This window comes from Anas platyrhynchos, chromosome 14 (assembly GCF_047663525.1).
Source record: "Anas platyrhynchos isolate ZD024472 breed Pekin duck chromosome 14, IASCAAS_PekinDuck_T2T, whole genome shotgun sequence".
Lineage (NCBI taxonomy): Eukaryota > Metazoa > Chordata > Aves > Anseriformes > Anatidae > Anas > Anas platyrhynchos.
This window is the reverse complement of record NC_092600.1, coordinates 16,435,142-16,460,401: the sequence shown is the minus strand read 5'-3', so window position 1 is coordinate 16,460,401 and position 25,260 is coordinate 16,435,142. Positions and strand designations below refer to the sequence as shown.

The 25,260-nt window shown below is 36.1% G+C and overlaps 1 protein-coding gene across 9 annotated transcripts in view; it reads left to right on the top strand.

Annotated features, from left to right (window-relative positions):
* Positions 1-25,260, top strand: part of TENM2 (teneurin transmembrane protein 2) — a 1,606,114-nt gene that overhangs the window by 1,297,229 nt on the left and 283,625 nt on the right. For 8 of the 9 annotated variants that reach the window (XM_072044660.1, XM_072044658.1, XM_072044657.1 and 5 more), the window contains one exon: positions 13,794-13,877. The exons of the other annotated variant lie outside the window; for it this stretch is intronic. In XM_072044660.1, coding sequence (XP_071900761.1) covers positions 13,794-13,877 — 84 coding nt within the window. The remainder of the gene's footprint in view (positions 1-13,793; positions 13,878-25,260) is intronic. 9 annotated transcript variants of the gene reach the window in all.

Here is a 25,260-nt window from a genome sequence, read left to right as displayed (position 1 = left end):
TAAGTACACATACCTGACATTACTTTCCTTAACATAACTGTGCATTATATCTTTTCTGCCCTGCTTTCTAATCTAGGATTTGTTTTTATTGAATTTCATCTTATCTCAGACCATATATCCAATTTGTTGTTTTCTTTTAAGGAATATTGCATATGTTATAAGGGAAAATTGTTGAGAGGGAAAGGGTTATAGCTTAGGAGGTATTACAAAATGCTTCTCTTGCTCATTCACACTTTTGTTGGTGTCCAGAATGGCAGCTGTAGTAGCCACAATACCGAGTTAGCTATGGAACCTACACTGCTCACTTTCAGGAGTCTCACAATGATACCAAAGTCTCAGTGACACTTGACTGGTAGAAGGGTGAAATCTTTGCATTTTCAGTGACTAGCCGAGCTTATGGCAGACATTCACATCATCACTGGGATGACTTCTTAACAGTCAGTGTTTTTGTTCCCATTGGAGTAGCTCTGATCACACATTGGTTTAAAATATTGGGACCTTGTTTGTTTAGTGCCTACCTAGGCTACTAGAGAGGTAAAAGTTCTTTTGTGGAGTATTGGGCCTTACTACTTTCTCCACACTCTACCTTGTGTACTTCAATATTTTGTTAGCTTTCTTCTACAACCTTTTTAGCAGACAATTGAGTTCAGAAGTACCCCTTCCGATGTTAGATTTAGATACGTTAAGCTGTCTTATGTTGTGGGGATGGGCAGTGTGCCTCAGTTTCTCATTTATAAAAGTAACTGTGTATGCTCTAAGGAAATTGTTTGAATCTTAAACAAATTCATAAGAATGTTTGGTTTTATAAGAAATAGGTTCTCTGGTTTGGATGAGCTCTATCTGGTTTAAAGTCAAAAAATGAGAACAAAACAATTGCAGAGACAAAAAATACTCTTGTGGCTTATTCAGCTTAACTTTTCTGACTGTCCCTAAACCCCCAAAGCCTTTGCAGCAGACTCTAGAATGGGAGTAATATTCTGACTTTTTTTCTTAACTATTCCCTCCTCTGTCCAACCTAAAGCTAATATAGGTGTCCTGAAAAAGAGAATTTAAGTGAAATATGATGTTGGATTTCTTCTATGCTCTCAGTGATTTGACTGTAGTTGTATTTTTGTGCTGTCAGAACCATGGTAAGAAAATTCAGCAGAGTTCTTTGTCGTTATAATCTTTGCAAGTATTATTACCAGAAAGAGCAACTACATATTCTTTGATGTCTTTTAGGTCAGTGTTTGTTATCTTTCTAATTTTCCCTTTTACCATTATCTACCTGGGAATAGATTTTCTTCTGGGTTAATAATGTCTAATTGTGCATCTCCTGATATCCTACCAAGCTTGCTGTCTCCTATAAATTGGCCTGATATGGACACGGACACTGATAATATAATGAATTTGGATTGCATTCACAATTTTATTTTCTAAATGGGTATGTTGGACAAAAACTGATGAAAAGAAGAATGAAGTAACTTTGGCTTAGTATTCAAAACAATGCATGTTGAAATAGACTTGTGAATCTGTAATGTACTAAACAAAACAATATCAAAAACCGTGCTAAAATTTTTTATAATATGATGCCAGAGTTTGTAAAGGCAATGTTAAATTTCTGCAAAGACCAAGGACTGAGAGCTATGTTCTGTGTCTACTCATTTAGAATATATAGTAATCCCACTGATAGAAGAAGAGACAGCTCCATGAAATAGCTGGTTGAATATATGTCCTTCTGCCTATAACAGATATTTAGCAGCTTATTCTAGTGAAAAACACTTTTGTGTACTAAAAACAAACAAACCTCCACTACCAACAACAAAAGTACACAAAGGGGAGAATGTTATTGCTAGGCTAATAAAAGAGAAAACTTCTTAGAAGCATCTGGTTCTTTTCTATAAAGCTGAAAAATGCAAAACTTTTCTTTTACGTGTACTTGTTTTTTTGTTGTTGCTTTTATGTTGATGTCCTTTATATTCTACAAGCCCTCCTAGTCACTCAAACTGAAATTCTAATAGTTTCTTTGAGTCGATCAGATGTGCAAAGGTTGGTCCTATTTGATTGCAGTGATCATCCAAATTTTTCAGTAAGGCCAGCCACCATCATTTTCCCCTAGATTTGAAACTTCTGGGAATAACCTGTTTCATTATGAACTCTGAGCATCGTTTGCATTGAGTTCACAAGTTTCAAATTGTTAATGCAATGACATGGCCCAGTGAAGTGCCTGCATTTGCGTTTGTAAATAGCAGAAAGCTCATGTCCACCTGCTGTTTTTCAGGTAATATTTTTTTTACAAGCTGGTTGAGGTTATAGGGCATAAATGAAACAGAATTATCTCTTTATGGTTTCCTTTACCTGGGACCTTAAGGATCCTAACAGGAAGAAAGCTGCCTTAAGAGGGAGCTGGGGAGTGTTGCTAAGATGCAGCACTCCTTTGTGTACTTCTGATTTCAGTTTGGTCTGTCAGAAAAGCAGCCTACAGTGTTATGAAACAACATGAGGCCAGCTATTCCCAGGTGCTTATCGATGTGTTTGTATGCTGTGATCCTCTCTCTGACTTTTCCTGCACCTTTGCTGTTGCCTCTGGTTTGCTTTCTAACCTTCTCTCCTGCTAGGGTTGGCAAGGAGACAGTGTTTTAAGGTAGCCTGATGCCTCCTGTTTGTATCCTAAGGATTTTTCTCCACTTTGTTCCTTTTTATATGACATAAATATGATGAATAACAGTTGAAAACTTTGTCAGAAGTTCATTTAAGGTCTGTTTTCAAGTGTTTTCTGTTAACCTCAACTGGTACAGAAAGTATTCTGCACTTCTAAAATTCAGGTGACTACTTGCTTGTTTTCTTGCTTCCTGTGTAACCTAGACTGGAATTTTCTTCATTCTGGTCCCTTTAAAGCAGAAGTTGATTCAGATTAACACGGGAACTGCTTTTCAGGTCTCCTGTCCTGTAGCAGGCCACATACAGGATCAAATAGCACTCTTTTTGATCAACTAAAATATTTGGAGATAGGCTGTCTGTGTACTGTCGTGTGGCATTTCCGTGATAATAACTGTGAAAAAATAAATGGGTAGATTTGTATTTCTTTACCAATCCTGTCATGACTTGTCATTGTAAGTGAGCGTTCTTTTGGGTGGTATAGTTGATAACACAATTAATGCTAAAAGGTAAATTTGGCATGATTCCAATTATGGCCTTGTGAAATGATATTTCACAAACATTATTTACAGTGTTTGTACAGGGTAAGCTGCTTTTAAGTTTTTAATGCCAAAATTTCTGAGAAAAGTTTTTAGTATGCACCGATCTTTCACTATGTACCCAAATAGTAGCGTCATCATTTGGGGTGTGCATGTGTAACAGAGGCCAGAGTTTTGTTGGGAATGTTTTGTGAGGAATTTAGCAATTCTGTGTAATAGCGCTGTTTTCTGCTATGGTTTAGATGGCTTTTATCTATCCACTGGAGGCTATTTCAGGATAAATTGACAGCCTGCACTGTATCTTTTTACTCAATCACTTCTATGTGCAGAGTGCCAGTAGTATTTTCAGAATAGCACTTATGATAAGGAAAAAGTAGGCATAAATGGCCTGCTGAGAATTTATTGATACTCCTAGTTCTGTTGATCAGAAGCCTTGCCAACACAGCAACTCAACTGACTGCTTAGTGAACAGGTAGAGCCTTTGCTGATCAGAGTATTTCTCCTTCTCGGAGATAAAAATAAGAGTTGGTGACTTGAGGATAGAAAGAACAGGAGCTAAGACAGCTTGTCATTGCTGAATCTTGTCCTGACAGCTGCCTTAGCAGAATGCATTTGATAAACTGTGATTGACAAAATACTTGAAAACTGCAGCTTAAAATTGATTTCATGGAGCACGTGAAAAGTAGACAGGATGAAGTAGGAACAGACCCTATGAGCACACAGAGCTGTCAACATGCACATGACTTCTTTTAAATTTGAAAAACAGAGAGCTGTAGGGAAGCCTAGGCTGCCCTAATATAATTATCAAGATCATTACTCTAATTGAGCCTTCATTTGAAGCTAGGACATTACGGAGTATTTGGTGCATATTTATTGTACAAAATATAATGTAATTTAATTCAGTTGTAGAGAAGGGGTTAAAAAAAAAGCAGCTACTAATTGTTCTGAACTTGTAGAATCCATACACTTTTTTTTTTTTTTTTTTTTTTTAAGCTATGTTTAATACTAAAAAAAGAAAAGCACAGCAGTGGACTGCATTTTAGTGACTTATTTTTCTGGTCTGAGAACAATTTGAAGTTGCTCATTTCTGCAAATGAAGCTCAGAATTCTCCAAAAGTGAACCAACCCTTCTAATGCATCTTCTGCACAAATGGAGGCACTCAGAGGACTCTATTCCTAAATGGGTTGTCTTTCTTGTTCCATATCAACATCATCTCTTTAATTGTCTACATAAAATGCTGTTTGTCATTCCACAAGGTTATGGAAATTCATGACAGTGATTCTGTATAAATGTTAGGATGATTTTCTAGGTACATATGTATACATTTGGTTGCCAAAATAAGACCTACAGAACACTCCTGATGTTCCCAACTGCAGAGTGCCATAGCAGCGAGCAGGAGAGCAGCGTAACCTCTTTTGCTTTGTAGACTGCAGTACCAGCCGATGCATTTGTTGGTGTTCATGCTATCTCACATTTGCATTTAAATTCCTGTGAAGGAAAGATGAGATAGAGGAAAACAAATGATGCTTATTTGCTCTTCAGCTAAGCTCCTATTCAAACTATGACTTTGAGAGAAAGAACATGGGGCAAAACTGCCTATGTATTCTCTACAAAGCAGCCTACGTCTGTTCCATCTCCATCAGACTTCAAAAGGACATGTTCCTGAGGTTTTAATGAAAACATAAATCAAGGGGGAATAACTAAAAATATACTGAAAATGAAAAGGAAACTAGGTCACCCACCACATGAATCAGTATTTGTAACTTAAATAGAATCTATTGCAGTCTTCTTTCACATCATAAATACCCTTCTGGTACATGCAGAAAGTATTTTCTATGTTTATTTACTCTAAAATGTTATCCCTTTTGAGTCATTCTGTCTTAATGCTTTCTAACAGTGCACAGCATGAGCTTGTAATGTGTTTATGTATGTCTGTCTTACCCAGGCAGTTCTTCTGCCTCTTATATAAACTGTTTGGTTTGTAAAAACTGGGCAGAATCCTTAAGGCTAGATTCTGTCTTTCATAAAATGGATGAGTATATCTACCACCAGCATATGTTGAATGCAGAGGGAGGCAGCTACCGTGATGTGTAAGGTAAACAGAAGTTTTTGCACAGAAGAGCTGAACTGGTCTGTTTTGTAAGTGTGCTGCAGTCTCCCGCTGCACTTTGTTTTTCCATCCATGCAGCAAACTGCATTTTTTTGTTATTGTTTTTAAAAATGAGCTGGAGAAAAAAGATGTGGAGCACGCTGACAGTTTTCTATATGCCAGGGGTTATCCAGGGTAGTGAAGACAAAAACAGACAGGGAAACATTTCAGGAAGAATCTCATGATACTGAGTGACTGGGAGAGGAAACAGCAGGTGAAATTCATAATTGATGAGGAAATGTGATGGACTCTGAATTGTCTGTTATTCAGGCAAGCTGTGTTAGTGCTGGAGCAAACAATCTGAAGAAAGGACATCCATTCAATATTACAGTAGTGTTTCTTACAACAAACAAAAGAAGCTGGTATAAAGTTTATGAACAAAGTTTAAAGAACAAAACAGAAAATGTCATTACTGCCGTTGCATAAGGGTGGGGGCTGCCTGTACCTCGAATGATATGTCCAATTCTTCCCCCTATGTAGGAAGAAGGGCATTGTACAACTGTAGAAGGTATGAGTGGGTGGCATACCCAAAGTATGGCAGCTTCCTTATTAGGGACAAATTAATAGTTTAGTACTCTTTAGCGTAAAAAACAGTGATCGGTGACATTTGAAATCTTTGCAGTGGTGAATTACATAGAGCGTGTCAATAAGGAATGATCATTCTCTGCTCTTTTGCCTTATGGGAGCTGCAACATAACATTCAAGTAGTAAATGCAGATCCGAGATAAACTGAATTTATACATACAACGTTCAGGCAAGTTGTTGGACTCTTTGTGTCTGGACTTTGTAAATACTAACAGTTTGCAATTTATTTGTTCCAAGAGTGAACTGAGAAAAAAACAACCAGGGCTGTTGAATAAAGAATTTAGGAAATCTGAAACACAAAATCCTGCAGTTACAGGGAATATGGGAATACACCGAAGGATTATCATTACACATTTACATTACTCCAGTTTTCGGCTCTTCCTTAGGCTGGAGATGTGATAAAAGATCATTGATCTCACTCGCTACAGGTTGTACTTATGTTTTTTTTTGCAAAGGGTCCTGAGAATAAATTCATTTCAGAGCTATCTGATCTCATTATCGAGGCTGAAAAGATAATTGATAAAATTTGAGGTTAAATTCTTTTCTTTAGTGATTTTTCCCAAACAAATAATGCAGTAGAATGATGAGTTGGTCTCCTTTTACTTTCATGAATTGTGATAAATTAGAATTTACCAACTACATTACTTGAAAACTGTAATTAGATTTTTTTATTTTTTTATAATAGAATTCACTGCAGAAAGAGGTGGGTGAGGCTCATCAAGTCAACTAACTTGACTTAACAATTTAAAAACAAACAGTGTAATTCTTAACAAAGAACATAACTATATAATGAGAACGTCAGGTGCTGAGTGATATGTTAGTTTCTGTTTTAGTAAGCTCTTTTGTTTTGTTTTGGAAGGCATTATTGCTAAAACACTGGTCTCAGTCACCAGTTCTCTCAGAGCTCAAGTGTATTGGTTCTTGCTTTTGTTTGTTCTTGTTAGGATTCTTTATATTTTTATGAAGCTTCTTGATTTTTGAATGAGCAATGGACATGCTCAAGGCATGTAAGATGTTTAAGGGCTTATGCAATACTCAGATCATTGGGAAAAAAAAAAAAAAGTGTGTCAAGAGGACTGATATGGTGACACTTCAGTCCCTCTTACCTCTTTTGTCCACATACTAGGTTTGTACTGTTTTTTTCGACATAATGTATGTTTTGTTGGTTTCGTTTGTTCTGGAGAGGTAGGAGGATCCGACACATAACATGTGGTTATAATGATATAGCACCATCAGAAATGTATGCTTTCACTAGAAAATTTTCTTTCCATTGTTTTAAGAATTCTTTAAGATTTTATTTCACGGATGTCACAGTACTCCATTCTGCTGATATTAGCTCATGGGCTAAAAGCTAGTGCAGTATTATTAAGAGCAGCTAACTTTGTTTTTCATCATTTACTCACAAAAGAAGTAGCAAAAGTAGTATTTGGCAGCTAATTTTTACTGTAGCATTTTGGTTGGCTTGTTCTTTCTGTACGCTTTCAAGTTGAAAAAGTACAGGATATCAATATGTATCCCACAATGAGGAGAAAAATTTTAATTATTTTAAAGCCTTCTATGTACAGTTTGTACTTGGGCATTTTTAGTGTGGTGCCAAATGTGATGAAGAACAAAAGTAGGTGCTTTGATTGAATTGTTGATTGATTGCAGCGTAATACCTACAGTCCCCTCTTAAATTTCAACTTTGTACCTGTCCTCTTTTGTTGTAAAGCTTGATTAATGTGATAATTGTCACCATATTTATATGAAGGCTTTTTTTTTTTTTTTTTAGTGATTTTTTTGTTTTGAAAGAGCTGGATTTGGAAAAAAAAAAAAAGTGGTACAGACTTTCACCAGGAGCTGTGTTATATTTCAGTAATTAAATCCTCCCCCATTAGCCTAATAATTTAGATAACGGTCTTTGCAGGATTAAGTCCTTGGTCTAAAAATATATTTATTGGAACAGAGACTGAACTAATAGTGATATGTTACTTGGGAGAAATTGTTGCATGAAAAAGGTATTAAAGAAAGGGAAGGCAACCTTACAGTAATTCTACTTGTTATGTGAAATGTTCCTTAGTTTTTAATAAATTATTCCTGTGAGAACTGTGGCTTATTGTTTTATAAATTATGGGGATATTGACTCATAGTTGACTCATTGACCCTTACAGAGATACTAGCTCATTGCCAACAGCCTAAAGTGGTAGTGTTCAAGCAGCCCTCACTTTAAAACAAAGCAAAATAAAATGTGAAGGAAACAGCATAAGGAAGGTAAAACTGTGAAGCTTCACTTGCAAAGGTTTTCTTTTGATGCAAGTCAATGACTATGTTTAATAAAGACAATTACATATTTTTAAAATTTTTATTTTTATTTAGAAAGTATTGCTTGATTGTTCAGAGGCATTTGAGAAGATTAGTCCAAATTAACACAGATTTTGTGCCATGATTTTGAAGTTGTATTGTGAAATTGATTGAAACCCCCCTGTGCAGATGTCTTTGTTTGGACTTGAGAGGCCTTTATTTAATTCCCTTTGGAAATAAGACAAGAAACCATTTAATTTTACTCAACTTTTAGTTTTGGTATACTTTAGGTTCCTAAGTGTAGACACACTGTACTTGCACACAGAGAAATCAACGTATCTATTTGCTTTTCTAAATGCTGATCTGAATTATGCATGTCCACATGACTCTAAGGGTACTACAACATCATAGTGCTTTTGTTAGTCCATAGGAAGTGAATATTTATCATTTTAAGTCCTGTGCAATTGTCTGTTGTGTAGCTAATTGTTTATTTGATCCTGTATAGGAGATACAGACAATGCACTTCGAAAATCCAACTCCTGGCATAGTAGATTTGTTAATGGCAATGTTTAGTAATATTTGGGACATGATAAATACCTATGTGAAACAAATATTCTTCTAACTCCAATTTTGTAAGCTTACCTTTTGTAGAAGACTATGGTATATTTGGTGTTTAATTCACTGGAATATAATATGCTTTCAAACAAACTTGAACCAATATTAGACCATTTTCCTTTGCAGTGTTTGTCAGTCTTGCGTGAGTTTTTGTTGTTAACGTATTTAAGAGTATACTTGCAAAGGCAAAATATATTGTGGGTGCTTTATGTTGGAGAAGATTTTGGCTGGAGAACAGGTAGTATAGTATGCACATACAGCTTTTTCAGGTTTAATTGGCTTGGTGATATGCTTCCCGGGAAAGAAAAATCAACACAACTCTTGTAAAAGATCAAAAAAAATATCAAATATAAAATGTGTAATAGAACATAATAGAGAAAATAGCAGGCAATTCTGTCAAGACTATATAAGAAATGAAAAATTGCATGGCTAGTTCATATTTTATGGAACAGTTCATATTGCAATACTTTTGTGCATGGCTTTTGTATTACTGTCTTCTAATTTCTCCATAATCATTATTTGCCTCCAGAAATAGTATGCATGTAGGTTAAGAGTACAGTACTTTTATGTCTGTTCAGTATGCTTGATCTCAAATGTTAGGGAAGAATGTGATGCATAAACAAAAATGAAAAAGGTTATTCCAGAAAAATGTGGAGTTTCAACCTGCCCAGTACTGACTGTGTTTTGTTAGTTGTTACAGGTTTTGTCCTCTTCCTTGAAGCACATAAAGATCAGGAATGTTGAGCAAATAGTAATGAAAGTGTACTGAGGCATTAACAGGGCAGCAACTTGTGCTCATTACAAGTGCTCCATAGGCAGGAAATGAAGGACAGTGGCAAAGGACCGCAGCCACGTCAGTGTGACAGAAATGGAGCCAGTTCCCTACTGGATCAATTCATCTGTGGAACTACTGGGCAAGGGAGAGAGGCAGCCTGAAAAATTAAGGGTTTTGGTAAGAATTTTTTAATGCTTCCAAAGGGCTATTTATAACAAAAAATAAGCCAGCTCTCTACTGTTTATTACCAATAAAAATGGGATTGTGCCATTTGGAAGAGGGGCAATGCAAACAGAACATAGGAGGACACTTAGGCTCTGATGGTATTTGGAGTTCCACAGTAATTTTCAAGATGAATGCCAACAAAGGGACTTAAGAATTACAGGTGGGAAAAAGAGATATCATTAAAAAGAAAGAAAAAGTAATTAATTTACAACATTATCATTAAAATTTTATACATTTAAAATTAGTCATAAATAATGTGTTGCTATCTTAAAGGTAGAGCATATGGTATGTCTAAGAAGCCAAACTTCTAGTGGTGTCTTTTGGGAAATGTTAAAAAATGGAATTCCAGAATGCCTGACTGGACCAGTAAGGGAGAAAATAGTGCGTCATTGGATGCATCCATCATGCTAGGACTGTGATGGGGAATACTCCTAACGAGAAAATAAATGAGGGGGGAAGAAGAAGAGAGAGGAGTAGTGCTTGTTTCTGGGTAGAAACAGTTCTTCCTGACTGTTACACCAGCTTGAGAGGAGCAGAGAACCAGAAGGGCCCTGGCTGAAAACATGCTGTTTGGCACTGAGCCTCACGCTGTCCGTGAGGTGTGTGCTGTGCTGGGGGGCCGGGGCTGTGCCGCTGTGGGGTCCTGGCAAGCACAGGCACGTCTGTGCTGCAGGTGACATGGCACGGAGAGAGGGAGGCGATGGAAGCGGGAAGTGGCAGTGCCTGGCTTCGCCAGCGCTTCCGTGGCACCACAAGAAGGCTCGTGGTAGGCCTGGTCAGTGAGCCTGGCCTAGTGGAGGCTGGCTGGGGTGTGAGGGAAGTGAAGGGGGTGCTAGAAATGAACCAGTGGGTGGACACAGAGGAGTGAGTAGTTTCTGCAGAGGGTTGTTTAAGGAGAGGAGAAGAAAATTTTGAATGCTGTGTGAGAGATGAGTGGCTCGTCTGGGTGTCGTGTATGTTGCAGGAGACCAGCTTTGGTGTTCTGGTATTTGTTGTCTTGTTTTTCAAAAAGTTTTGCAATTATTTAAAATTAGCTGTGTCAATATCGATTTTGAACTTGAACTGAGATGAGATACACTGAGCTGAAAACCGTTATTCCTCTTTGAAAGTAAGGTGTGGAAAGCAGATTTCTTTGAGTCAATTGCTGTAGGAGCAAGTGGACCTCTGGACATGGGGGATTTGTGTTTTAGAGGAAAGAAAACAGTAAATTCACGGGGGCTTTACTTCTTCCAGGTGTGAAGTGCCGTGTATAATAGGGCATAAAATTAACTTAATGATCTAAAGATTTACTTACAAAACCATTTTTTTTCCCTAACTTGACAGGGGTGGATATTGTAGGTCATAGTATACGTCTGATGATTGCAAAATCCTTTACTATCCCTTTGAGATTTTTTATAAAAGACTGTGCTGAATCTGAATAATAGCCTAATAAATAGATTAGTTAGAACAATAGTCCTCTTGAGGATGTTTGATTCTGAGTGTAGCTGCTAGAGATAACCCTAAATGCAATTAGGCTTAACTCCCTGTGAGTGTCAGAGCAGGGTAATACCCATAGAGACTTCCCTTCAGATGACACTAAAAGTATCTCAACATTTAAATAATTCTTTCCTTTGGGCATTGGTAGCAAACTTTTTTTTTTTTTTTTTTTTAATAATTATTGGAGAAACAGAGCTTGGAAACTTATTTTTGTGACATTAGTTTTAGATGTTTCACATCAAAAAGAGGGATGATGGCTCAGCTTCCTTGGGGGAACAGTTGTCATCCTCATCTGTGCTCTTTGTAATTGTAAGGATCAAATATCCCAAGGTGGCCACAGATAGGGAAAGAGAGAAAATAACAGACTTAGTAACATACACAAGCTTCTAAAGGGCAATGTGATAAAATGTCAGTCAACATTCTCTTGATGGATTAATTCTGTTTTTTTCCTCTTGAAACAGAAATGAAAGTAAAACTGTTGAAATGAAAATCAAGACATTAAAGACTTCAAAAAAATGCATATTGTAGAGCATAATATAGCAGAAACTGTAGAACTAAAAACTTTTTTAATTTTATGGACCACAGAAGAGAGGAGCTTCTTGAATCAATTCTGTGCTTTCCATTTTGATACCTTCCTACTTATCTTTTTACTCAAAATACGTATATATATATATATATAATGTGAAAGTAAAATACAAATATATATATATATAATATGAAAGTATTCAGTGTAATATTTGGTGGAAAATTCCTAGTAACATCAAAATGATGAAATTTGTAATGAATTGTTTTGGTAGTTACCAAAGTTCTTATATCAAGTCATTGTACTCTGCACTTTGTATATCTCTGGTTCACTTATTTGTAGTATTATTTTTCAGTGAAGAGATCCTGAAAATCTCTTTATTTTCCTTCCTTGCTGTTAAATCAAAAGTCTGTACCATCAAAAGTTAAGCTGAGCTAATGAGATATGAGCTAAAACACCTGAAAATGATTTACAATCACACCACATTAAACTTTCATTTCATGTGTGGCAAGGAGGCATTTAGACAGGTTAGTAAACTGTCTGTTTTTTATTGTTGGTAAAGGTGTAACTTGTCCCTTAAAATTACAATTTACCCTGAAAGCCAGCAATGTAAAACTGAGAGCCAGAATTCTTTGACAAGATTTCTGTGTAGTCAGGTTAGGTCAGAAACATTTATGCTCCTCCAAAATAGCTAATATGTTGTCTTACATCTTTTACATGTGAAGTATTACTTCTGTTTTTCAGGCATCTGTTTTTATAGCTTTGTGTCAAGATATTGTGTTTTTTGTTGTTGTTGATGGTTGTTTTTTTTTTCCTCCTTCCAAGTAGTAAATTACTGTGGTATACAGAACATGTTTTCAGTGCTGATTCTAGTGATTCCTGGGTGCAAGATTAAATTATTACCCTATTAATTAAGCACTTGGACCTGGGATGCACCAAGTAAAATAATTTCCCAATGAAGCCTTAAAGAAATGAGAATTGAAGTGACCATACATTAATTATTAGGCTTCTTGTCATAATGGTTGTTGTAAGGAAATTCATGTAAATATATAAAAAATAGGTTTTATGTCCTATTTTCTACCTCTGGAAACTATTGGTTTTTATTTTGAAATTCAGTGGTATTTTTCAATGCATTTTGTGCTTTTCAAATGTAAGAGAACCTCATAATGGCTTCATTTTCAAAATCCAGGTTAATTTAAACTAACCGTACACTAGGAAGCTTTTGTTTTGTTTTGTTTTTTAGTCCAAAAGAAAGGCAGTTAAAAATTAAGTATTTTTTTTCTTACCTATGTTAAAACCTGGCTTCCTAAAACTGGGGAGTTTTTATGAGACAATGAAAAAAGATTGCTGACCTTGCTGCACTGCAGTTTCACTGGTTCATGTCTGGTTGCAATAGAATGAGCCTGATTTTGTTGCCAGTGAATGTGAAAGTCATCATGCTGCTGCAGTAAACTTGATCTAAGAAGTGCTTTGTAACAGCTGAAAGTCTGTTTTACAAATGTATCATAAAAGACTGCATTAAAATAATCAAACTGATCTTTTTAAGAGGAATATAACATGTTACATTACTGATTAATAAATAATACACTGAAAATAGCATATTATGATCTTAAATACTTACTGTACAACAGGCATGGAAAAGTCTTATGGACTTCAGGTTAACTTTTAATGCATGTGCTGTATACAGATTTGTATGTGTTGTCCATTTGCATAGCTAATGATACTGACACTGAGTTTATGTACATCCTAAAAGCAACATTTCACCAGTAATATTGCATCTCTACTCATTTTGCTTCTGTATGTGTCAGATATCAAGGATAAATTTCTGTCTCTAGATCATAATGAGTACTGTATTTTTCTTATTCAGAGATGTATTGGGTGGGAGGAGGTGAACCATTCAAATGGCTGTATTACACCAAAGCTGAACAAAATGGAAGAAAAAGAGGAAAAGAGCCATCTCTAAAATGCATTTGTTTTATTTCATTTAGATTTTCACACACACCTTTCTGAGAAATTGAAAGACAGACAGACAAGCTGGCAGCAGCTGGCTGAGCCAAAGAACTCTCTAATACGTAAGGTTTTTATCTTGCTTAAACTGTATTCCTTGTAAACTTAGAACCTAGTTTAGATTTTGTGGGTTTTGCAGTGATTGCTGTAGTTCTGTTTATCTTCTGCTTTTTAAGTATTTTGGGATTGTTTTTTGTTCGTTTGTTTGTTTGTTTTGTTTTGTTTTGTTTTCCTTATGAGTGTTTCTATTCTGTTGGATACATGTGGTCTCCCTCTACTACTTGTTTCTCTTCCATTTTTGAGTATTACCTCCCTGACTGAACTAGCATAGGGTAGGTTTGTGTTATGAGTCTTCAGTGGGTGGAGAAGGAGCTGCAGCTTTCCCAGCTAACATTGTTACGTGGGACTGGGCTTTGTCACAAAGAGAAAATGAACCAAGTTGTGTGAGTGGCCCAGGATTTGGGTGCAAACAGGCATGAGTTAAAAGCAACATCATACCTGTATTGGCAGTATTTTGAGAAGGGCAGTTACATATGTTTTTTCACATTGTTTAAAGCTTGCACGTGATGCATGTTGCTTCAGAGACTCTTATATCTGACTTTTTCATGAGAGGCTTACTGGTAGCTATATTCATCTCAATATGAATTTTTTTGATCTAAGAGTTTCAGATTTAGACAGTCTTTTTATTATTATTATTTGGGGGGGAGAATCTCCTCACAGATTGATAGCTATTTTGAAGTATCACTACTTCCCCCTCCCTCCTCTTCTGTTTTCATTTTGAAAAACTCCCTTGGGAGAAGTAGGGTATTTGGAAAATGCTTTCAATATCCTTCTTACTAGAAGAAAAAAAAATTATAAGCTACAGTAATGTAAATCCAAACATATCTTGAGATATTTTACTACAAAAATAATTATTCCATTATATCTTCCTTCTGATGTTTCCTAAATTTCAGACATGATTTTCATTCATTGCATAGGTACACTTACACTTTCTATTGTATCAGCATGTCTTCTTACTGATTTAGCTTGTGCCATTTTTATAAGGTCTTCTGTCCTCACGAAGACCTGTATTTTTGTCCTATATTTACCTGCCTGGTGAGATGAGAGACATATCCTGATTTTTCATCTATGACGTGCACAAAAGGCTGTCTTTCCATTTGAGTATCTTGTTTAAGCACATAAGCAAATGCTTTGCTGACTTAGGGTCCTAACCAGGACAAAAGTTCTGTTATTTAACGTTTAAATGAAACTTGAAAAGGTTTTCTCACTACCCCCTATTTGTTTTTACTCTGATATATTTCCTTCTGTTGTCACTTGATTGTTAGTGAAACCTGGTGAATGGCATTGGGCTATGAATCTCTACTAGTGACCGAGCAAATAGTGGGACAGTTTCTTCCACCAAAGTCTGGAAAGCGCAGAGCATCTGTGATCCTGCCATAGCTAATGCAACCCAAGAATGCTTGGTTTGTTTTCAGACTGGAGATAAGGACCTTTTTATATTGTCATGCTTCTTAGAAGAATGGAAGCCAGAGCTTTTAGTAGAGTGATTAAATTTCCATAACTATTACAATAGTAAAAATTTGTCCCAGGTGGTATGTGTATGGTTAGTAATAAAGGTGAAAGTTGTGTGAGGAATGGAAATGATCCAATATAGATCTCTGCATATCTGAAGCATTCATGATTATTGGTATTGCAGAAGTGATTTTGGCACAGCTAAAGTGAATGGGTTATGCTATTTAGGCTGTATTAAATCTCAAATAATAATACTTGAGTGTATTTTCCAGGATCACAGAAAGGTTTGACCCTACAAATTGCTTCCATGTGAATCCTGTCTTTTTGTATTTGAAGCTTTGAAGCCTTTTTTCAAGTATTGTATCCCTTCAGTTTAGTTCTTTCCCCCAAGAGCCGGATACCCTTCCCAATTCAAATATTATTTTTTTCTTATTGCTTTTAATTTTTAGCCTTGTGTTTGTTTAGGACTCTAGAATTCAAGAAGTACATGAGAATATACTATGCAGAAATCAAAAATATTTGACAGCAGTACAAATTTTAATCACTGGCTTGACAATAAGATGTATTTAACAATAATTCAACTAAGAAAAGCAATAGAAAAAAATAGAACCTTTAATGACTTTTATGTGTCTAAGTATTTTCATATATTGTGTCTACTATAGCTAGTGAAATAGTTAATTGTATTGCAAGAAAAGGTGCAGTGAGCTTATAGATACAGGTGTGCTGACTGGCATTGATGTCAGCCAGCTCTGTTATGTTAATAATTTAAGGGAATTGACCAAAGCCATGCTTTAACTCCAGTCCTTTTAAAAAGTGCCATAGGATATTTTACATCAATCTGGATGCTGCCAAAAAGAGACAGATGGCACTAACCTTGGTTTAAAGCCTGGGCTGGCTGAGAATGTATCCAAACAGTGTTGCAAAGCTTTCAATGTACATGTTGGGTAAACAGAAGAGGAGTCTTTGTATCACTGTAAGTAGAGCCCTCAGATTTTTTTGTTTTAAAGGTATCCAGTTATCCAGCCTGCTCAGTTAGTGGGTGGATTGCTTTGCTGTGTAGTAACAAGATGGTAGATGTCTTGATCTATTCAACATTTGCTAAGGAGAAGGCTGCTGTTGGTGTAGACAAAAACGTTTTGCAAGAGGTAATGGGAAGAAAGGAGGTTAAGTGCTGAACATGGGTATTACAACGGGCAGAGCTTCCGAAACACAGGCAGGATTGTTTGCAGCTCTGTGCTCAGGCTTTTGAAGGAAAACAGATAAAAGCCTCTTGTACAAAAATGTCCCCTTCCTAGTATCCAGAATCTCACTTCTTGTGACTTCCATGCTAGGAGAAGAAGAGTTCTTAGTAAATAAATAAATGCATGGTGAAAAAAAACAAACAAAAAACAAACATTCAGAATTTAAAAAACAAACACTACATTCTGGGTTTGTTTTTAGAGTAAAATAATGTCATGAAAGCTCATGGTATTATCAAAATCATTACTAAATTAATTTAAAGCATTCAGATAGTGTATGTTGGGCAATATGTAAAACCAAAAGAAGAAATGAATGATCTGCTTAGGGTATGATTAGAACAGGACACTAACAGATTTTGTGCTTCTCATTGAGTAACGAAGATAACAGGATCAGTTCCTTGTAAAGAGTGGCCAAGCCAATCTGAACATTAAGTGCAATAGTAGACAGCAGGCAGGGAAAAGGACTGAATATAGAACAAGGTAATTAAAGAAAGTATCGTAGTGCAGGAACAGAGGTTGTCCTGGCAGTCTGTCTTCTATTTCCTATCTTTTGGTTCCCTTTGCAGCCATTGTAGTGCAGTTTGAGCATCTTCACTGTTTGTTTTGACATAATGATCTTGGGTAAACTGTGAATTTATAAATCTGGACTGGGATTCAGAGACTATGGGCTCTGCTGCATGTGTAATCCTGCCAATGCCAAAAGGAGATTTGAATGGCTGTACTTAGTAGGCTATCTGTTTGATATGTTGTTGCAGCAAGCATACAAATATCTCAAAGACCTATGGTAATCTGTGCTATGCAAGTAATTTATTGAAGTAATTTTGGGACATTATCAACTGAACTGTTGATAGGGATTGCACTTTTTCTGAGGGAATTAAATGGATTGGGTATTATCTTGTTGTGTTTATGGTGGTTAGAACCAAAATGCAACAGGTTATGTGGGGATTTGATTTAGGTGTCTAATCTTTCTATGGCTTGACATTTAAAATCATCAGTGAAAACAGTATACTGATGTCCAGTAACCTTCAGATATAAATAGATTATTTTACTTTGTTTAAAATTGTATTTAAATGCTGGGTATGGACACCGAGGATGGAGTTTATGGTAATTCTGTTTACATCACAGTAGTGACGAAATTATTTTGCTGCTTTCAATGTGGATTTGTTTTAGTGAGGATTGTATTGGTTTGCATTTTGTGGACGTGTTCTTGTTTTCTATTTTAATGTAAATCTCTGAAAAATAGATGAGCAAAACCTGTTTTTTATCACAGCATTTTAATAAAGATTTCTTTAAGTATCCAAGCCCAGATTGTAGAATTGCTCTTCATGCAACATGCTGTTTTGTTAAATAATCCACTAGAGCACATAAATCAAAAGTGTGTGATACAATAGTAAGGATGTAAGAAATTCTTAGGGGCAAATAAAAAGCTTTTGCAAATTGGGTCCTAGAAGAAAGCAAGCTGATAGTTCTACCAGGTGCCCCTCCTAGGGGCAGACTTAACACTTGTTAGAGAATTTGTCTTGAAAACACCAGTGTTTGAAGTAAAAAATTTGCAAAATTTGCTTGAGAAACAAAACAGATTGTGTGTTGAAAGACTGAGCTGCTAGCAAAATACTCTATCATGTCAAATTTATACAAACCCATCTCCTGTGTATTGCACCATGTCCTAGAAAACTGGAAACCATGAAAACAAGTGCTTATATTTTAAGGAGTTCTGTGACAGCTTATAAAAAATAGCTTTTTCACTTTTTACATGAGGCTTCCACCTTAAAGAAACTGATGAAATAGGTGGTAATTTTTAACACAAGCAGTGACAAAATAAACACCATCTGCTAGTGTTGACTTATCCCATAGTATTCTCATGCTGGGTGATTTTATTTCACTTTTTTTCAGAAATAGTTAATGACACATCTGCTGTGCGGTGGAGGTGCATTTTGGGTGATTAAATGTGGACATAACTTCAGGGAAAACGATAATGAAACTTTCAAGAAACTGAAGGAAATACTAAACTACTCAAAAGAACTCATGAAATATATAGCTACGTTGAGTCCTTCCTTTTTAAAATCTTATTCTTGGATCTAAAAGCATGTATTTATTCTTTCAAAATACCTGGTTATCCGTGAAAACTTCTCACTTGCTATTATCACAGCAAACATTTTTCCACAATTTGGTTCCTAGTCCTCTAAACAAGCTTAGTTTTCTGCCAGGTCTGAGAACCTGGGGCTGTGAAGACAGAGCAGGTTCAGGTGTCGTGGGGGATCAGCGTCATGTTTGTGTACGTGGGAGAAAGTACTGAAGGGAGCAAAACATAGGGTAGTCATTGCAGCTGCAGTGCTAAGTAATGAGGTTTGTCTTGAGACCAAGTTGAATACTGTATGATAAGAAATTCTATGTATGTGCAGGTTTTTGTTGTTTATTTGGTTACGTCTTTGCCCCAGAAGAGCAGCTTCTTCCCAAATTGCCGCAGCATTCCCACCTTCTCGTTCTCAGTCAGCAGGGATTTACTTGGAGGAATCCCCATTTAGCATTAACATAACGATCCACTATCCGAAACCCAAGCAATTAAGCTGCTAAACCTGTGTTTGCTGTGCCAAATCATATGTCCCTATCCTATTATCAACATAAATAGAGTTTAATAAATCCAAAACCTGAAATGTCGGGTTCCTCCAGATGGATGGGTGGATGTTTGATTTTGAGATTTTGAGAGAGAAATTAAAGCCATGGCTTGAAAAGCTTAGAAAAAAGCCTCAGGCTATTTTACTGTCTAGTAGGTGGACAAACAGGATGGACTCCACGGTGTCATGAATTCAATCTCTTATCTGTCTAAAAATGTAAAAGTCTTAACTAAAAATAAACTCAATGGCTTTCTCTTCTGCACCCAGGCCTGTTTAATGACATAAAATCATTCTCCTCTTCCAGTTTTCACAAAGCATTTTGACAAGTCGTGCAAGTAAAAGTATGCCCAATATAAATATATCCTGGGAAACAAACAAACAAACAAAAAGAAAAAGAAAAACCAACACATAAACAAAGATTTTAAAAGGAATTGCTTTTTTTTTTTTGGGGGGGGGGGGGGGGGGGGGCGGGGAGAGGTCCTAAAACACATGGTGAGTACAAATGAAGCTTTGGGTTACTTGCTAACGAACACTGGCCATGGAAATATGGAAATACTGATAGAAATATGTTGTTTAATTGTAGACTTCCATACCAGTAGCTATTTTATTACTTTTATTCAAACTTCAGTTTACTATTTTGGTCATGAATGTGTAAAAAGCAGTGTCTGTGAAGCAATATATGATTAATGTTAACTGTTCTGATGTAAGATTAAAAAATAAAAAGACAGCATTCTGACTTGATTTAGTGGGTTTTTGTCTTTGCAGACGGCATAGTAATTAAAAATTGGATTGGGAATTCATGCAAGTTGCACTAAATGTATACTGCATATATTAGCAGGAATTTAAAGTCATCCCATGTTCTTTAGCAGTCATAAACAGATATGCATAAGTTAAATAATTATATTAAATATTTTTGACTTGACCTGATCTCTGTAAATATTGCATTTACAAGTTATGAAACATCTTTGAAAGACAGCCTTATGGATGTGTAATATCATTTATGTTAATCTGAAGCCTTCCCCAAGCAGCTGTGCAAGAAGTTAGAGGGAAGAATCCCGTCCTTATTCATATCCATATGTATTCTGTGAAACTTGAGTGAAGAGGGAGATGAGAACTGCTTTTCTTCTTTGGTTTTCAGATATTTTTTTTTGTAGTAGCAGTGTCATAAATTTCTGATTTAGGTTTACTTATATCCACTGCTATGGTGAACGTAGAGGGAGTGTTTGCATCCTAAACGCTGCTTCCTTTGTGAATTTCCATGGCTAGCTATTATGACAACTTTGTTTTGTTTGGCTTGTCAACTGGACATATAACATGTGTTATCCAACCTAGATCTGCATCTTGGCAAAAAATTTTGTATTGTTAAGTGCTATCACAGCAAGAAAACCAGAATTGATTGCATTATATTTTTTAATATAGGGTAAGAGCAAGGAAATGATGAGAGTAAATTATTTTAAACTGTTACTTGTGAACTGTTCCCCATGTTACACTGACGATGTGTAACTGTGTTCAAAAGATTTTGATAGAAATGTAGATGGTGGATAGGACTACTGTATCTGAAGAATTAAATTTCTGGGGGCAATAAGCAATGGTGAAAAGCTGAGACTTCTACAGCACACTTCTTGATATCTGGATCCTTCCCAGGACATGTCAGTTGAATGTTTTCATCCTTCTTCACATTGTTTCTCCTGCCAGGAAGACTTATATCCAGTAATGTTTCCATGCATCTTCAAAATTGATATCCTTAAACAAGATCATTAGGAGTTAATATTTGAATCCAATATAATTGCTTAGATTTTATGAAGAAAGGAAGGGTTAAATAGACCGAATGTGCTTCAAAGACAGGGTTTTCTGTGGTGTGCATACTCGTATTTTATTTTATTTTGAATTAAAGTTTTGTTTCCCAAATCCCATACGGCTTGAAATACCTGGTTCTGATTAATGAAAACATTGAATGTGGCGTTAATGCCAGGAGGCCCCAAAAGGACTTACTGAAATGTATTGACATAATCTTTTTTAAATAAAGCTTGATTTTTATTTGATTTTTAAATAGCATTTGGAAGTAGAAAATTGAGTGTGTGTTGGAAAACTAAATGATCTGCTTCTACAAAGAATGCAGGTGGCCTCTGTCTCTTTAGATTCCAGAAATCTCCATCTGTTATCTATCTAGCTTGCAAAATCCTCCGCCTTTTTTGAGCACTGCAACTTATTCACTGTTAGGAGGGGGGGCATCGGTACTGTTTTGCCCTCATTCCACTCAAAGGATACTCGGTGATTCTCAGGATTAGTTGTAAATGTTGCCGCTGAGTTTGAAGTCTGAACTTTGAGTTTCAGTGTCATGTGATAAGAATAATATCAATTATTTGGGGGAAACATATACCACTGCTTCTCTTGAAAAGTAAAGACAGCTTGTGCAACTTCCAACAGCTTAATACACAATACAGACTAAACCATATGGTCTGATGCACCAAATGCCTCTTTTAGTCACTAGAATTGACATATTAAGAATAATAAGACATCTCTTCTTTTAGCCACTGTCAGGACTCATTCTCTTTCTAGAATGCCTTCTCAAAATTAACAACAGAACAGCATTTGCAATCAAATTACTCAGCGTCTTCTGCTCTTAGCAGTAAGCTTTGGATCCTTTATTTACAGACCTAACCCAGAACTGATTTCATTTCTTGGTGGTTCTCTGAACATTGCGTTTGCTTACAAGTGTTTGACTGGTTTTTGTTGTTTTTTGTTTTTTGTTTTTTTTTTTGGTGTGTGTACTTTTATCTCTCTCTCTCTCTCTCTCTCTCTCTCTCTATATATATATATATATATACACACACACATAATTGAGAGTTCCATACATTCAAATTTTGTAGCATAAGTTTAGGGTTTGTAGCGACATTGTCCTGAATACAGGAAGAAATGAAGACTAAACCAGGAATTTAAGACCAGAACTGCTATGACTGCACACCACTTCTCTATGCAATAAAGGCTTAAAGTATTCAAATTCTGCCAAGGGAGGCAGAAATGAAATAAGGAAAGTGTGTTTCATCTGGATACTGATGAATCTAAAGAAGATAGATAGGCCAGGCATGTATTGCATTGATTTCTTCATTTTCAAATTCACTTCTGTGATGCACGTTATTGGCATTCCTTTCAAGGTGGCTCAGAGTTGGCCAAGTTGGCAGTGTCAGGAAACAGTGCGGCTCTTCAAGCACGTGTACTTGTCAGGGGGGTGACTGTCACTTGTTAAGTAATAGAGTGGGAGAAATATGAAGAGCACTGCAAAGTTAATTACTAGAAAACAACTGCAATGGTATTTACTTACTGTGCTTTTTCAGATACATCCCAGTAAATGCTTGGTGGTAGTAGTAATCAAGTTGTCTCAAAGCTCTATGTTAAGGACAGAAAAGTATTGAATCTCTGTAAAGTTGTGCTGTGTTCTTAATATGGTGTTTGTAATGTGTTTCCAGTAAAACTGCCAAACATAAAAAAAATAAAGATAGGGGTGGTTTATTCCAGGACTTTTTGACAATAAAGAGTTATTGAGCCTCCTTGTTGAAAAAAGACTGTAATCAATGGAAAGTCACTATTTATAACGTAATCTATAGGTCTGAAATATGTGTCCTGTTTTTTCCCATATGCAATTCTTCTAGGGTTAGTGGTTTCCTTGAGTTGCTATAAGGGCTTCTACGAAGCTGTCATCATTAAGGTGGTTTCTTCCAGAAGTGCCCGACACAATGTACCAGGGATCCCCAAGAGCAGTACGGGGCAGACAGCTCTGCTGCTTCTCTCAATGTAGTGACCTGTTCTTCTTTTAATTTTACCATACATTTTTTACTTTATATGTACAAAAATATATCCTTGCATTGTATATACCCCAAATCAGGAAGTATAGTGTAATAAACGTAAATCTGTGTCCCTGAAATCCATGGCATGGCTCCTGTTGACTTCAGCAGGGCCAGCCCCTCAACAAGTGTATTTAGAAGATGAGGGATGAATGGAGGGCAGTGTTTCATGGCTGCCTACAGAACAGTAATTGAAAGAGGCACTCCTCTGAGAAGATTTCAGGCACAGTGAAGAGGCCTCTAACAAATGATGCACAGTATCTTATTGTGTAATAGACAAAATGATTTCTTTACACCTTTCTGTTCTTAGGCTACTTATACCTACAGCCATTATTAAGCTAAAGGAGTATAGTCAGTGAGTGTTTTGTGCAGCTGAAAGATTATAGGTCATATAATGATAGGGGACAAAACTTATTGAAATGCAAAATTCATTGGTGAATGATAATTTGTATTTAATAAAATGAATCTTTTCAGAGTAACAGCTCAGTCCCTTCATTTTCTCAAGTGTCATGCTTAGAAGATCTTTTTATATTGCTTACTGTAATGTACATGACTGTAATAGCCCTATGTCCTTATCTTAATATCCATCTATCATCTGTTGCAACATCGTACAATTCTTTCTGATCCTTCTTTATGTTCACAGGAAAGTGAAATTGTACAAACAGTGTAACTTTTATTTTCCTGTCGAGAAACACTCATCTGACTTGTTTTCAGCTGTACTCTGTGAACCTGTACCTGGAACAACTCTATTCCTCTTTTCCTTAGAGTGGGAAATGCAGGTACTACTTCTGAAATGAAGTGGTATCATTTAGTAGAAGAATGGCACATGACTACTTATTTTTGTCAGAGGGGAATATTAATATACTAAAAATTTTGTTTTGTAGATGCATGCAATGTGTTCTGTTCTTCTGTATGCTTTTCTATCAGAGATAACATAATTTAACTGTTTCTGAGGTCCCAAAATGATGTTTACTTTTGAACTGTCACCTTCTCTGTAGTCTAAAGTTACAGTATGATTCCTCTTCCTCTGTACCTCATATGTGATGAGTATTGCTGTTTGTGACATTATAGAATAATTAAATTGCATTTCATTTTTGGGGATGTTGGTTTAAAAAACAACAAAAAAATGTGATACTTCACATCTTGATAAATTCCAGTTCTATTTTTTTATTATTAAGATGGATTTTTTCTTGTATTTCACCTTGCATTTTTTGGCTCCTCTGTGTCAGCTCAGAGCTGTGTTCTTCTAGCAAAAACTTAGCTGTCTTAGCTTTCATTCCTCTCCAGGCAGTGCATCTTGCAAGCAAACACTCGTATTAGCAAACATTGGGCTGTTGTTCACTGCATGGTTAATTCTTAATCTTTAAGTAATGTTTGAACCTACCATCTTAGAGGTAAATCACTTGTTAAGCACGCTACATCTGACAGTGTGATTAAAAAGCTATTAAAGTTATATTGGTTTTAAACTGTTGTTTCTTTATAACTTAGAAATACAAAAACATAGTTAAATATGTCCTTAGCCGTATTTAATATGTCCTTATCAGGATGTTGGTATAAAACCAGCTGATTTTCTTAGGACATCATTACATGACTTCAGTATCAGCTTTCTGATCTCTCTTAAGTTAGATATTTGTAATAGATAATGGAATTTTACCTAGGCAATCTGTAAGATCCAAGTTCTATATGTTTCAGCCCTGGTTCTACAAATAAATACATGCATTAGACTAGTGTGTGTGGGTGTTCTGTGCTTGTCCTCAAATACTAATAAGATTGTTGAAAACAGAAGTTTTGAGGAGAGGAAGAGACCTTTTCTTTTCTGCATCCTGTACAATTCTGTGTCTGTTCTGGTTAGGTTATGTACACTATATTGCATACACTATATTGCATGTGAGTAGTACTCCCCTCTGAACAACATACATGTATGTAGGTAATACCTGCTAAGTATTACTATTATTTGTCCACTAAGCTTAGATCATCAGGGGAATGAAGAGCAACCATAATGTGGAAGGTGAATTTCATGGTAATGTTCATATGGACAAAGTGGAAAAAGGTTGTGTATCAGGAAACCAGGGAGGAAAAAAGAGAGTGTTATAGGTTAGGTATAACACAGACATACATGTGTATATGTATGTCTTCTACATAGTAGCACATGCTTGTGAAGAGTTAGGGTGCTGAGAACCTAGAGAAGCAATGACAGAAGCTGAGCATGCTGTCTAAAGTGGTCACAATAGTGAATAAAGT